Genomic DNA, 13,221 nt, shown 5'->3' on the forward strand with positions numbered 1-13,221 from the left:
GGAGGCTTTGCGCTCTTCAACTCCTAAAGACCTGAAGCGTAAATGCTCAATTCAAAAAAAAAAAAAAAAAAAAATTTAAATTTAAAAAAAAAGCTCCCTTTTTTATTTTTTTAAACCTTTAGCCCCGCCCACCCTTCCCCTCCCCTCCCCTCCCCAAGCCTCCACGCGAAACTGCAGGAAACCGGAGGGGGCGGGGCGCTGACGTCACGACGCCGACGCGTCACGGAACGGCGGCGGCTGCGGCGCTGGCGGTGGCTGCGGCAGCGGCGGCATTTTAGTCGACAGAGGCGGCGGCGGCGGCAGCGGGGCTGCTGCTCCTCCCAGCATCCCTGGCGCGGCCATTTCAGCCCCATCTTGGCCGAGGGGAGGGAGCTGCAGCCGCCGCTTGAGCAGTTTGAATTTTCAGTTTCTCCGGGGTCCGCCGACCCGGCGCACCGAGGAGGAGCCGAGGAAGCTCCCGCCGCTCGCTACCTCACGCAGCCGGAGCGTCTCCGCTCGCCGCCGCCGCCGCCGCCCCTCAGTCTTCTCAGGAGCCGCGCGGGGAGGCCGCCGCCGCCGCCGTCGCCGCCGCCCGCGGGGTGGCTCCCCCGTGAGGGGAGGACCGCGCCGGCCTTCCCTCCCTCCCCCGGAGCGGGCTTCCGCCGGAGACGGCCGACATGGCCCCGGGGCTGAGCTCCGGCTGACGCCGGGGAGGAGGGGGCCGCCCGCGGACCTTCAGCCCGCCCCAGCCCGCCCCAGCCCGCGGCTCCGGCCGGAATCCGGACTCCCCGGCTCCGGACTCGCCGCCGCTTCCCCTGCTTCCCGGCGCTGACGAGCCCGAGCGGGGCCGCGCCGCCCCTCACGCCGCCCCTCGCGCCGCCGCCGCCGCCGCCGCCGCCCTCCCGCGCCCTCCCGCCCCCGGCCGAGGCCTGCGGACCGCGCCGAGCGCCGAGCTGCGCCGACCACGGCGGCCCCGGCGCCGGGAGCAGGAAGCCGGCCGCCCGCCCCTTTCCTCGCGCCCGCGCCCGCGCCGCCGCCGAGGGGATTGAATTGAGGCGCCGCGGCTGCGGGAGGCGACGAGGAAGGAGGAGCGGCCGCGCGAGGGCGTCGGGGGGCAGAGCCGGAGGAAGCGGCGCGGAGGGATGCGTCCCGGAGCGGCCGGCGCCCCGAGCGGCCGGGGGCTCTGAGCAGCGGCCGCCCGGCCTCCCCGACCCCAGCGCGGACTCGGACTTTGCCTCCTGGGGGCCCCCCCTTGCCGGTTTCCGGCCACACCGCGGAGGAGCCGGCGCGCCTCTCCGCCCCCCGCCGGCCTCCCTCACCATGTCCAAGATGCCGGCCAAGAAGAAGAGCTGCTTCCAGATCACCAGTGTCACCACCGCCCAGGTGGCCACTAGCATCACCGAGGACACCGAGAGCCTGGACGACCCGGACGAGTCGCGCACAGAGGACGTGTCCTCCGAGATCTTCGACGTGTCTCGGGCCACCGACTACGGCCCCGAGGAGGTCTGCGAGCGCAGCTCCTCCGAAGAGACGCTCAACAATGTTGGGGATGCGGAGACTCCCGGGACCGTGTCCCCGAACCTCCTGCTGGACGGACAGCTGGCGGCCGCGGCGGCGGCTCCCGCCAACGGAGGAGGAGCCGCGGCGGCCCGGAGCGTGGCCGGCGCGCTGGCCGGTACCCCGGCGGCCCCCTCGGCGGGGGCACCGGGCGCCCCCCCGGCGGCGGGCTCGTCCGCCGGGCCTGGGACTGCGGCCCCAGCACAGCCCCCCACCACTTGCAGTTCCCGTTTTCGAGTCATCAAGCTGGACCACGGGAGCGGGGAGCCCTACCGACGCGGCCGATGGACGTGCATGGAATACTATGAGCGGGATTCAGACAGCAGCGTCCTGACCAGGTCCGGGGATTGCATTAGGCACAGCAGTACTTTCGACCAGACTGCGGAGCGGGACAGCGGCCTCGGCGCCACCGGAGGGTCGGTGGTGGTGGTGGTGGCCTCCGTGCCGGGGGCGCACGGGCCCGACTCGGGAACTGACAGTTCCCTGACTGCTGTGTCACAGCTACCCCCGTCGGAGAAAATGAGCCAGCCCGCCCCGGCCCAGCCGCAGAGTTTTGGCGTTGGGCAGCCACAGCCACCGCCGCCCGTAGGTGGGGCTGTGGTTCAAAGCGCGGCTCCGGTGCCGCCGTTCCCGGGAGCCGCGGCCGGGCCACAGCCAATGATCGCGGCCCCGCAGCCAAGCCAGCCCCAGGGAACCGGCCCCGGCGTCCTCCCGCAGGGCCCCAGTGGACAAGGGCTGCCGCTGACGAATGTAACCCTGCCGCAGCAGCCGGGCCCCGCGGTCGGCGCTCCTGCGACGCAGCAGCCCCAGCCGTTCGCGTACCCCCAGCCTCAGCTACCGCCCGGGCATTTGCTGCCAGTCCAGCCCGCGGGGCAGAGTGAGTACCTACAGCAGCACGTGGCCGGCCTGCAGCCGCCAAGCCCCGCGCAGCCCTCGTCCACCGGCGCCGGAGCGAGCCTTCCCGTGGGCGCCGGCCCGACTGCCGCCGCGGTGGGGGCGCAGATAATGGGCGTGGCTTCCCTGCCCGGCGAGGCCGTGGCCCCGGGGCCGGGACCCGCGCCCGGAGGACAGGCGGCGCCCGGTCAGCCGGCCGGAGTGCCCCTGGCTGCTCTTGGATGCGCGGTGCAGCCGGGCCTGGTCCCCCCTGGGACCGTGCAGCCCCAGTCCGTGCCTCCGCCGCAGATGGGTGGCAGTGGGGCGCCGGCAGCCGTGCCCGGCGGCCCCCACGCCGTTCTACCCGGAGTTCCAAACGTGCCTGCAGCCGCGCCCGCTCCAAGCGTGCCTAGTGCGTCTACCACCTCCATTACTATGCCAAATGTCCCCGCGCCGCTGGCCCAGTCGCAGCAGCTGAGCAGCCATACGCCCGTCAGCCGGAGCAGCAGCGTAATCCCGCACGGTGGGCTGCCCTTAGCGCCAGGCACACCCAGTGCACCGACGAGTCTACCGCAGGCTGACCTAAGCCAGTTCCAGACTCAGACCCAGCCTTTGGTCGGGCAAGCCGACGATACCAGAAGAAAATCAGAACCCCTACCTCAACCACCACTTTCTCTCATTGCTGAAACTAAGCCTGTCGTGAAGCCTCCTGTTGCAGATGCCCTGGCCAACCCCCTTCAGTTAACACCTATGAACAGTCTCGCCACCTCTGTGTTCAGCATAGCTATTCCCGTGGATGGCGATGAAGACAGGTATGGAAATCTTCCTTAAAATACTTGATAGGAACCCTTGACCAAACACTAGTTTAGAATGCAACTTAAGAGTTCTTCGCCCCCCCCCCCCCGCAGTTTGAGGCCCTTAGCATTTTTTAAATAGACAAATTGCGTTTTTAGTCAGATTGATTTGTCAGTTTTTGAAAAGGCGTTAGTTTTAGATTGCTAATGTAAAGGTGTGTGATGAGAGAATTGGTCTTGTCACAGTCATTTAAGAGCATTGAATTGGATAAGGATACAACGTTTGTTCATTCAGAAAGATGGGTTTAAGCTTAATTTTCTCGATTTACAGGTGGTACCTGGTAGATTATGCCCCATAGCATTTTCTTAGGTAACAATCACACCTGAACGCTTATGGCAGAGTTTTGTCAGTGTGAGTTTGGAGACCAGGACATACAATTAGAAGTTTCCCATTCTGGAAAACCAGAGGTCGTATAATAGGGATAGATCCATGTAAGGAATCTCCTCCAGTGTGTCTGCAAAGGCTGGAGAGAGTGGTGAAATGTCATGTCTGGCTTTGAAGATCATATCGTCCTCCAGCCTTTTTAATAAAAGAACATAGAAGGTCAGGAGGCTTCCCAGTGACATCGTTAAGACCCCCCCCCCTTTTTTTTAAAGCAAAAGGTGTGTTATCATCCATCAGTTTTTTGTTTTGTTTTGTTTTGTTTTACTATAGAAAGGGAGGTATGAAATAAGACTCTGACAGTAGTAAAAGCTACAGTTCTTGAAGTTAGAGTAATTTTATAGTAAAAGTGTTCATGTCAATAATTGGCTCCCTCTATTTAAGGGATGCTTTCTATAATGGTTTAAGTGAAAATTGGTGTATTGCCATACCAATTCTACAACAGTTGATGTTTGGTTATGGTTCAGTGAGGATTTTAAGTGGTTTTCAGGAAATGTCACCGGAAAATTTGACACACATTGCAAATTTTTAAAAACCGACTTGTTACAAAGCTTTAAAATTACATTTAAAAATTACAGAGAAGGTTTCAGGTACTTTACAGTTAAGCATTTATTTGCTGGAGTTTTTTCTTTTGAGCGAGGTTAATTTTAGATATGTTAAAAGCTGTTTTTATGGGTTTCTAGAATAATTGGTGTGTAGAACAATGAGATCTGTTAAAGCTTTTTCTTCTTGTTTCTTCTGAGTTCCTTCACATTCTTAACTTTTCATTTCTAATTAGCCCTGAATTATTGTTATATACTTCTGTTGGTTTGAAAAATGCTCACTGAAATCATCTTCTCTGCTTTTTGTAATTCAAAGTTCATCTTTTTTTGTAGGTGACTTGCTTGTTGGGAGTCTTTTTTCCATTTGAGAACTCTTAGAGAATACCACGTGTCCCATAAGTGAGCCCAGCTAGCTAGTCATTGAGAAATTTTATATGGATGGGACTAACCAAGTAAGAAATTGATTCCACAAGCCATTCAGAAAAATCCCTCTTTACATCTGCTCCCATATTTCATTTTTCACACATAGGGGCACATCTGAAATGCAGATTGAGTTTATTTGTTCACCTTTTGTAAGAGGCAACAGATAATCTTCCCTTTTCTAGCTGCCAGAAGCCAGGTTTTTCTCATGGGTTGGTAAATAATCATTTGCTTGCCTCTCTGTTCCTATTGTACATTGCCCCCATATCTCAAGAAATGATGAGTGGTTTCCCAAACCACACTCCCCTCATAAAACACAGGCACATCTATAAATGAAGAATGTATTTTCTCTCCTCTTCACCACCTCTCTGTTTACAGCCTTTGTAATTAAATTCCCCAGAACTTTAATACGATGATATGGCATGAAGCAGAGAGCTCTGTTGACAAATGGAAACTCTGGGATGTATTCTTTAGGGTATGACCTCAAAATGCAGTTATTTATCCTCTTAACTTTATTAAAAGGGTTAATCATTTTTGAGAGTCTTATTTCAGAAGGTGAATGAACTACAGATACTAACCGTATCTGTTCTTATCAATTGCAACAGTTAATCCAGTGCTGGGGTTTTGATGTGTGTGCAGTCCTATATTAAATGTGTTACTTCCCTCCCCCACCCAGTCTTTTAAAATCTGCATTGCTTATCAAATGTCCATTTCTAATTTTTGTTATACTCTTTCATTGGTTTTTAATGTAACATGCTAGTTTTCAAGATGTAATCTTACACATTTGACTATTTTGTCTCTGGACCAACACACCTGGTGAAGGAATAAATCCATTAAGTAGAAAGTTTTTTGTTTTTGTTTTTAATGGAAAGCCTTTGTAAAAGGGAATTTTAAAGTTGTATGCTTGAAATTAAATAACAGTTTTTCTAGGCGTATGCTAAAATTACTGAGATGACTATTTTTGAGGAAAACGTACCAACAAAAATCATAATTTTAATATGATTTGGGGTTGCCTTCTTAAAATCTGCATACAGTTTTAGTTGCAGTCATTCAAATGCAAAATAAAACATTGGAGTGACAGGTCTTGAGTAATTATGACTTTGTGAATGGATTGACAAATTTCAGATCCTAAAATTTTGTGAATAGTTGCTCTTTTAAGTTACTGTGTTAGTAACTAGTTTTTTGAGAAAAGGAAGGAAAATGGAAGATTAACAAATGATTGAGTTTCTTCAGTTTGATATATTGAAAACTATCTTGTGATTTTTGGCTCCATTACCATAATACAAGGCTTCATTTTGAGACTTTCTGAAAAGAGGACTTTATAGTCATACATTTTAGTAATATACCTTTCAAAGGGCTGATGGTTGTATATAGAAAGCAAGAATATATTTTAAAGTTCAGTTAACACTGCCTGTTGACTCTATATTAGTAATTACTCTAAAGTCTATATATTATTCTAGCCTTTCTCATTGGAAAGGCTTATAGTCCGTTGTTTCTTTAAACTGATTTTGTATAAACTGGAGAATATTGTAATGGTTGAAAATATAGTTCATAAAAAAGCCACTTTTCCAGTGAAAGTTACAAAATTTGTTTAAATTACTTACACACTTAACAGACCCCTTTTTGGTAAATGGGGAGAGATGCAAAATATTACTGGCCCTTTTGGAAAGGGAACACAGTACAGATCGTTTTCCATAGATAGCTGACCAATGTGAACCCTGTAGGCCACATTCCAGGAACTCTTATGAATGGCTGCAATTGTGAACTGTCAGCTACAACCAAGGATTGTTAGAAACCTGGTTGTAAGGATCCCTTAGTGGTAGATATCTTTATATCTTGTTTAATGACTTTATTTGTGTAGCTTGCTAATGACTACTGATTAAGTATTATAAATTGTGAATGTTAAGTGGTGTACCCTGGTAGGTGCTATTACTACTAATTTTGTTTATACAATTATATGTATATCTCAAATATATACACACATACTTGTGCAGGTTTTTAACTTGATGATTGAGATTATGTAAATGTATAAGAGCCAGAACTGTCACTCTTTATTGTATAATCTATAGATACTTACTATAGAGCTCTGAAAGTCTCACTGCATTTAGTCTTTACAAATGAAAGCTCCTTAGGTGAATCTGTATTTCTTGGGAGCTATGTTTCTTTATCAATATTGAAATGTGGACATAGTTTTGCCCTTCCAGCTTTTCAGTTGTTTAAATCACACACTGCATGTTATCTTATGTACTCTTACCCAGGATTTTGTGATCAAAGTGTAAATCCTGTGTATGAGTGGCGTTATTATTTAATATGAAAAATGATGGATTCATCAGAGTGCCATACTAATTACTAAAATATACTTTAGTCATAAACATGGCTCTAAATAAAGGCAATTATAGATTTCCAGAAGGATTGATGGTCCAAAAGTGTATCAGTAGGAATATGGCTTTAGTTTTGTTTTTTTATTAGCAGTGACCTATATATTGTTCAAAAGTTTTTATGAACTAAATTCTATAGGCTGTACATTGCATAACCTTTAGTAAACGTAGGGGCTTATATGTGTGTGCGTAAGGCACACTCTAAGTAGCTATTTTAGTAACACTATTTTTTCCTTGTAGGGGGAGTATCTTGAATGAAACTGCTTTTATGAGAAGTCATTTTTTTTTTTTAAATAATACTAGTACTGTGCTGTATATGTTTTCTACTTCCTGAGGATAAGTGTAATATTAAACTGTTCTTTGAGAATTCTGATATCACTGCTTTGGAAATAGTAAAACATGATACTGGATTTATAGATCTGGTATTTGCTAATTTGAAATAGAGTTTAGTCTTTCTCTGCACCAGAAGAGATTGGAAGTAAGTCATGCGCTTTAGTGTTCTAGTAACAAAGAGCACCCCCAACAATCAGATGGTTAAAAAAGACCAAAATTAGTCTCTTTACGGAGGAATGGTTTTGATAGGGGAATATAAAAAGATCTTGGCTTTTCTTTCCTAAAATAACAGAAGTTGGGGCAGGGGGAGGTAGAGAGTGATGGCAGATAACCAAGACAGAAGAAAATAGAGCAAAATAACATGAAATACGGGTCTCAGAAGGAATTAGGAACACTTACTACTACTGAAGAAAAGGCATCTAATTCCTTTTTTAAATAATTGTTTTAGACTAGTAGGTATTTCCTTTTTGAACAAATACTGTTTATTTCTTAATACTCCTTAAGTATGAGGAAGAGGGGGTTTATAAAAACAGATTTGTCTATTTTAATGTGGCCTTAATGATGATGTTCCCTAAGTAATTTCTTGTTAATGGGAAGAGCAGAGTTTAATAAAAATTTGTAATAGTTGACAGTATTTAAGGGGTATGAATAGCAAAATTCCTGACTTGGAATAAATCCTTTATGTTAGTTTTTTCTTTATACTAAACCAAGTGGACTTGTGATTTGAGGCTGCTCTTTTATGTGGTCTAATAAAATTACTGCATCCACAAAGAATGTACATACCTGAATCATTGGTATAATTTGGGTCTTTCCCACAGCAGTTCTTGAACATACCAGATTACTCAATATTTATTACATTCTTAATCTGGCAATCTGACATAGCTCAGGGCAAAAACCCCTCCATAAAGATTTAGGAACAGTAACCAATTCATATCATTCCTATACATTGTTCTATGACTTTCATAATGTATTTTAATGTATACATTTCAAATTTGGCTGATAATATTAAGGATATGTTATTTGCTTATATCTCTAAAAAGTATGTTCATAATTTCTGCTTTTAAACAGCTGAATTAAGTTTCATTCATGCTTCTCTGGGTTGCTTACATCTCAAATTTAAAGCCCAATATTAGACTTAGTTTTATTTCTCTGTACCCTACTAACATTTGTTAAAAAGAATGAACTCTTATTAAGTTGTATGTTTATATGTGATGGTTACATTAAAATTCTGCAGATCATTGAGTAGGACATACACTAAGTCCCATGTTAGTTGGAGTAAGCAAGACAAATAAGTGAAGTCCTAATGTTAAATTACTTAAAGCCTCCTTTCCCCATGAGCTTTCACTAAAATTTGATAAAATAATATTAATGTATAGATAGAAGAGAAACTGAAATTAATATGTCGATTATTTGTAAGTAACGCTGGTGTGTTTTAAATGCAATTTTTAACGTTTTAGGCAATACTTCATTATTAAACAAGTAAATTGTTTAATCTGTGAATGAAAGATGCCCAAAGCAAAGTTTAAAACTAACTAGTTTCTAGGGGAGAATTAGAAATAAGTTTTACTAAATAGTTTTGTAAGTTAAACCAAAACCCATCTTTGTATTTGAGCTACCTAGCTTTTGAAAAACAAAAAAGGAGAGGGAGGCTCTTGGTCAAATAGAATCAGTAGAGTGTTTAATTATGTTTTAGCGTGTAATGTGAATGACTGTTACAGACAGTGGAGTTGGACATGCCTGGGCTGAAGTCCCAACTATGCTATATACCTGAAGCATTTTTTGGCCTTCAGCTCTCATTATTTAGTCTTATAGACCCCATGTTTACCCCCATATGAAAAATGAGGATAATACTTGTGTTGGTGAGGTTGAGAGGATTAAATGAGGTATACAAATAATTTGTCAACAATTCGTATATAATGTATGTATGGCAAGCATACACATACCGAAATATTAGCAATTGCATAGTCCACAAACTGCTCTCCCAGATCACATCCTAACATGCTATAAATCATAGCGAGAGTCTTCAGTTTTGATCTGAAAGTATAATTGCATGGTATGGATGTAATCAGAGAAAGGGAGACATTGTTCTAGGCCAGAAAAGTCATGATGATGTAAGATTTATAGCAGTTGTGTTCTAATCCTGGCTTTTCTACCACTTAGTCCGTTTCTTTGGTTAAGTCTTTTATCTCCGTTTTCCTCATTGGTAAAGTTAGAATTTGAGACTTGGGCAGATTTTTAAGGTTCCCTGTGTATGACTCGATACATTTAGATGCGTTTCATAAGAGAGCTTGCCAACTTAAACCTTCCTGCCACCAGACTATCATGTGACCAAAAAAACAAAGCTTGCAGATACTCATCAAGTAGGTTGAATGCCCAAGAAAACACTTAAAGTGACAGTATGCCATTCAACTTTGTGTTCTCTAAATAGTAAGTACTTGGATACAGAAATGAGGACTATCCTGCCCTGCCAAGATCTCAGATTATATGAAAATAATTATCAAACGTGTACTTTGATATACATTATAGACAGTGGTAGAATAAATATAAGGTGCTAATCAGAACAGTTTAGGACACAAAGCCAGATTTAGTATGGGGAGGAAATAGACTGACTCCTGCTTAAAATTATTATCTGTGTAGGTAATACATTCACACAGCTCTAAATATACAAGACTATAAACTGAAAGCCTCTGCACCTCCAGCCACCCAGTTTCTGTCCTCAGCATCATTCCGTTATTGTGCATTCTTTTAAAGACAACTCTTAGACTGAATTTTTAAATGGGTGACTTAGGTTAGGTCACTGATAAAAAAAAAAAAAAAGGATGATTTTCTGAGTAGAGGAAGATGACAGTTTGTGTAACAGTGTGGAAGAATGAGATGTCAGATTTGGGAAATGATGTGATTAATTTGACAGGAACCAGAGTGAAGGGCTTAAATGTCATGGTGAGAAATTGAGGTGTTGTGTTTTTTATTTTTTATCAGAAGTTTATGGTTGCCATTAAAGGTGTTTCTTGAAGCTTTTATTGTTAAAGTAGTATGTATCTTGGAACCATTTCATTATCCTTTTCAGTGATTGTTGTACTTAATAATGTTGGAATATTTGGTATCCGTTAAGATACTCTACCAAAAGTAGATTTTTATATAGCATGATGTGGAAACTGTAATCCTATATTAAATACAAACCAAGCTTAAATTTTGTTAGGCCTTATGGATGCATAATCTCTTTTCAGCAACTGTAAGGAAGTGTTCCTCCCATTTTTATGGACTAAGGAAACAGACTTTGAGGATTTGAATTACATAGTTATTGAGTAACATTGCATAGATTCAGAGTGAGGCCTTCTGAGTCCAAAGCCAGTGCTTTTGGATATTTCCAGAGTTAGTTTTGTTTTATTAATTTGCTGATTATGAGATGGAGGAAGGAAAAGCTTCTCTAGCTACTGATATTTTGTGTTGTAACCCTTTACCTAAAGGATATTTTTAATCATTTTAAATCCTTTAGATAATAATGTTGGAGATGGCCCTTGTTCCTCTGCTTATTGTGTTTCCCTGGCTTCTATTTAGAGATCTTTAAAGTTGAGTTTTGACATAAGGGAAGAAAATATTTGCTGAGTTCAGGGCTCATGTACCTCATCCTTTAAGCTCCCACAATGTTTGTAGTTTAGTTTTTAGGTATAGTATATGTCTATGTTTTTCCTCTGTTACAGTTACTCTACAAAGATAGTATCTTAGCAAAGCAGGTAGATATGTGTCACATTCTAGTCACTCTGTGATGTACTACTTTCATGTACTCAGAAATTAACAGGACAGGTTATTTAGTATATAAAGTCAAGGGGAAAAGGATATGTTTTGTTCATTGATTTTGAAAAATGTCTACAAATGAGAGAACATTTTCATTTTTCATTTATGTGGCTGAAATAAATTCGGAATAAACCACACCTCAGTCTTCCTAAGAAGTGCTTTCTTGGCTTTATATTTAGATCAGTAGTTAACATTGACATCAAATATGTTATTAGAAAACTGGTTTCAAATTTTATTTCTTGGGCAGAAGAGAAATTTGTGACCAAAGTTGGATAAAATTCATTATATCTTTCTAATAAATTTTTATTAATGTTGGTTGCCACTTGGTGCCTTCAGATTACATAGACTGTAACCTTGAAATGATCCCCATTAACAGTGTTTTCCTTGGGCTTTTAATTTCCTCAATTTTATGTCATTCCAAAACAGAAGTCTTTGATGATCAAGCCCTTCAGTATTTACAAATGGCTCTTTTGAAGTTCTTGATCAGCTAGGTTTTACAGACTTGTTTAACCTATGCCTATTAATCAATATTTTGAGAGTAATTGTTGCTATTTGCTAGAAATCCCTCAAGTTTATGGAAAACATCCCTGCTGAAGTATTCCAGAAACCAAAAATGTCATGTTTTATAAGACTTGTCTAAATGTTTATCTTTGGAATCTAGACTATTTAAATTTTTCTAGAGTACATAGATTGTATTACTCCATATGGCTTCTTCATTTTGAATGTATGTAGAAAGTGATTCACTGCCAGCTTTTGCAACCTAAATCTATTCGTTCTGACATGTTCTGAAGACTTTAGGTTCGTTTGTAGTATTTTATTTCATAGGTTCCTTTTTTGCCCCAAGATACACAACTAACTGCAGATATGTTCTTTTTTCACTTCTACATTTGACTTATGAGAAACATTTCATTTTTAGAGTCTGTGCTGTAAAAATGCTGGAGTCTCATAACTTAAGTTATATGATTTCATTTAAAATGAATTTATCTGGCATGAATTTGATTCAAATTAAATATATATGTATGTATTTTTCTAAAGTCAGGGGATCTGAAGGTTTTTTTAAAGAATGTCATCCTCATAAATATATTGTAAATACTCTTTAATGAATTTTAAATTCCAGACTTGCAGAATAACCTCTAGGTTTACTCTTTATTATTTTCTCATATTTAGTACTTTCCTCTTTGAGTTACTCTGTTTTAAATCCAAGGTCTTCAAATAGACCTTTGTGAGTAGCAAACTTGTCATATGGTCCCGGGTAAGCCTGGTATTTAAAAAAAAAAAAAAAAAATGCCAATCGAGTTTTCAGTTGGTTCAGTTGTCTCTGATTTAATTTGTTAGACTGATTTCCAAGTAAGTACAGTGGAGAGAAAAGGGCCTGACAAATATATCTTGAGAGGATCCAAGCTGTTAAATAGTAGTTAGCAGCCTCTTAATCCTTGATATTAGTAGGTCTTGGACCTAGTCTAGAGAAAAATAGAGAAAGAGTTAAAAGAATAGAAAGGAGTTTAAAGTAGATAGAGCAGGCAAAGAGAAATACATACACTGAAGATGCCAATTAAAGCAGTTGCTTTGGTGATACTCTGGCTTCTAGTGTCTTGTCTGCCTTTCCTAATTTTGGATCATCTAAGAGGTACCCTAGTGTTAAAATAAAAAACGCCTTTTAAAAAATGTATTTTTAAAAAACTCAGTAGATGAATGATACAGTAAGGCTAATCTGAATTTTGAAATCATGGAATTTATTGAGCATTTGTTCTGCTTGTTGATCATTGACACTTGATTGGTATTCCAGTAGAATTTGGAAATTGTTTTCTTATTGTACTAGTAGAGTAGAGACTGTCTTAAGGTGCTTGTGAGGGTCTCAGAATTGCCATGTTGTATTTGAACTTCATTTTGGTGATAAAATAATAGCCATTATTTGTTGGCCATTGATTATATATACAGGGAGCTTTATATATAGTCTCAGTTCCTTAACCACCCTGCAAGGTTTAGATCATAATATCACCATTTAACTGATAAAGAGACAAACCTGGAGAGGTTAATATTGAACTCTACTGTATGTTTAGCATAGTGGTTTAAGAGCATAAACTCTAGGACCAGATTGTTACCTACTA

At 42.8% G+C, this 13,221-nt stretch overlaps 1 protein-coding gene across 8 annotated transcripts in view; it reads left to right on the plus strand.

Moving 5' to 3' along the window:
• The first annotated feature begins 247 nt into the window (after positions 1-247).
• Positions 248-13,221, plus strand: part of TSC22D2 (TSC22 domain family member 2) — a 48,696-nt gene continuing 35,722 nt past the window's right edge. For 6 of the 8 annotated variants that reach the window (XR_003131609.3, XR_007405113.1, XR_007405114.1 and 3 more), the window contains exon 1: positions 675-3,221. Coding sequence is in view for 3 of the 8 variants with exons in the window: in XM_049099687.1 (XP_048955644.1) it covers positions 1,300-3,221 (1,922 nt within the window). In the remaining 5 variants the exon portion in view is untranslated. Of the gene's footprint in view, positions 3,222-13,221 lie in introns of all 8 variants that reach the window. The other 2 variants (XM_025436209.3, XM_025436210.3) reach the window with 2 other exon arrangements.

The sequence above is a fragment of the Canis lupus genome, chromosome 23 (genome assembly GCF_003254725.2).
Source record: "Canis lupus dingo isolate Sandy chromosome 23, ASM325472v2, whole genome shotgun sequence".
Classification (NCBI taxonomy): Eukaryota; Metazoa; Chordata; class Mammalia; order Carnivora; family Canidae; genus Canis; species Canis lupus.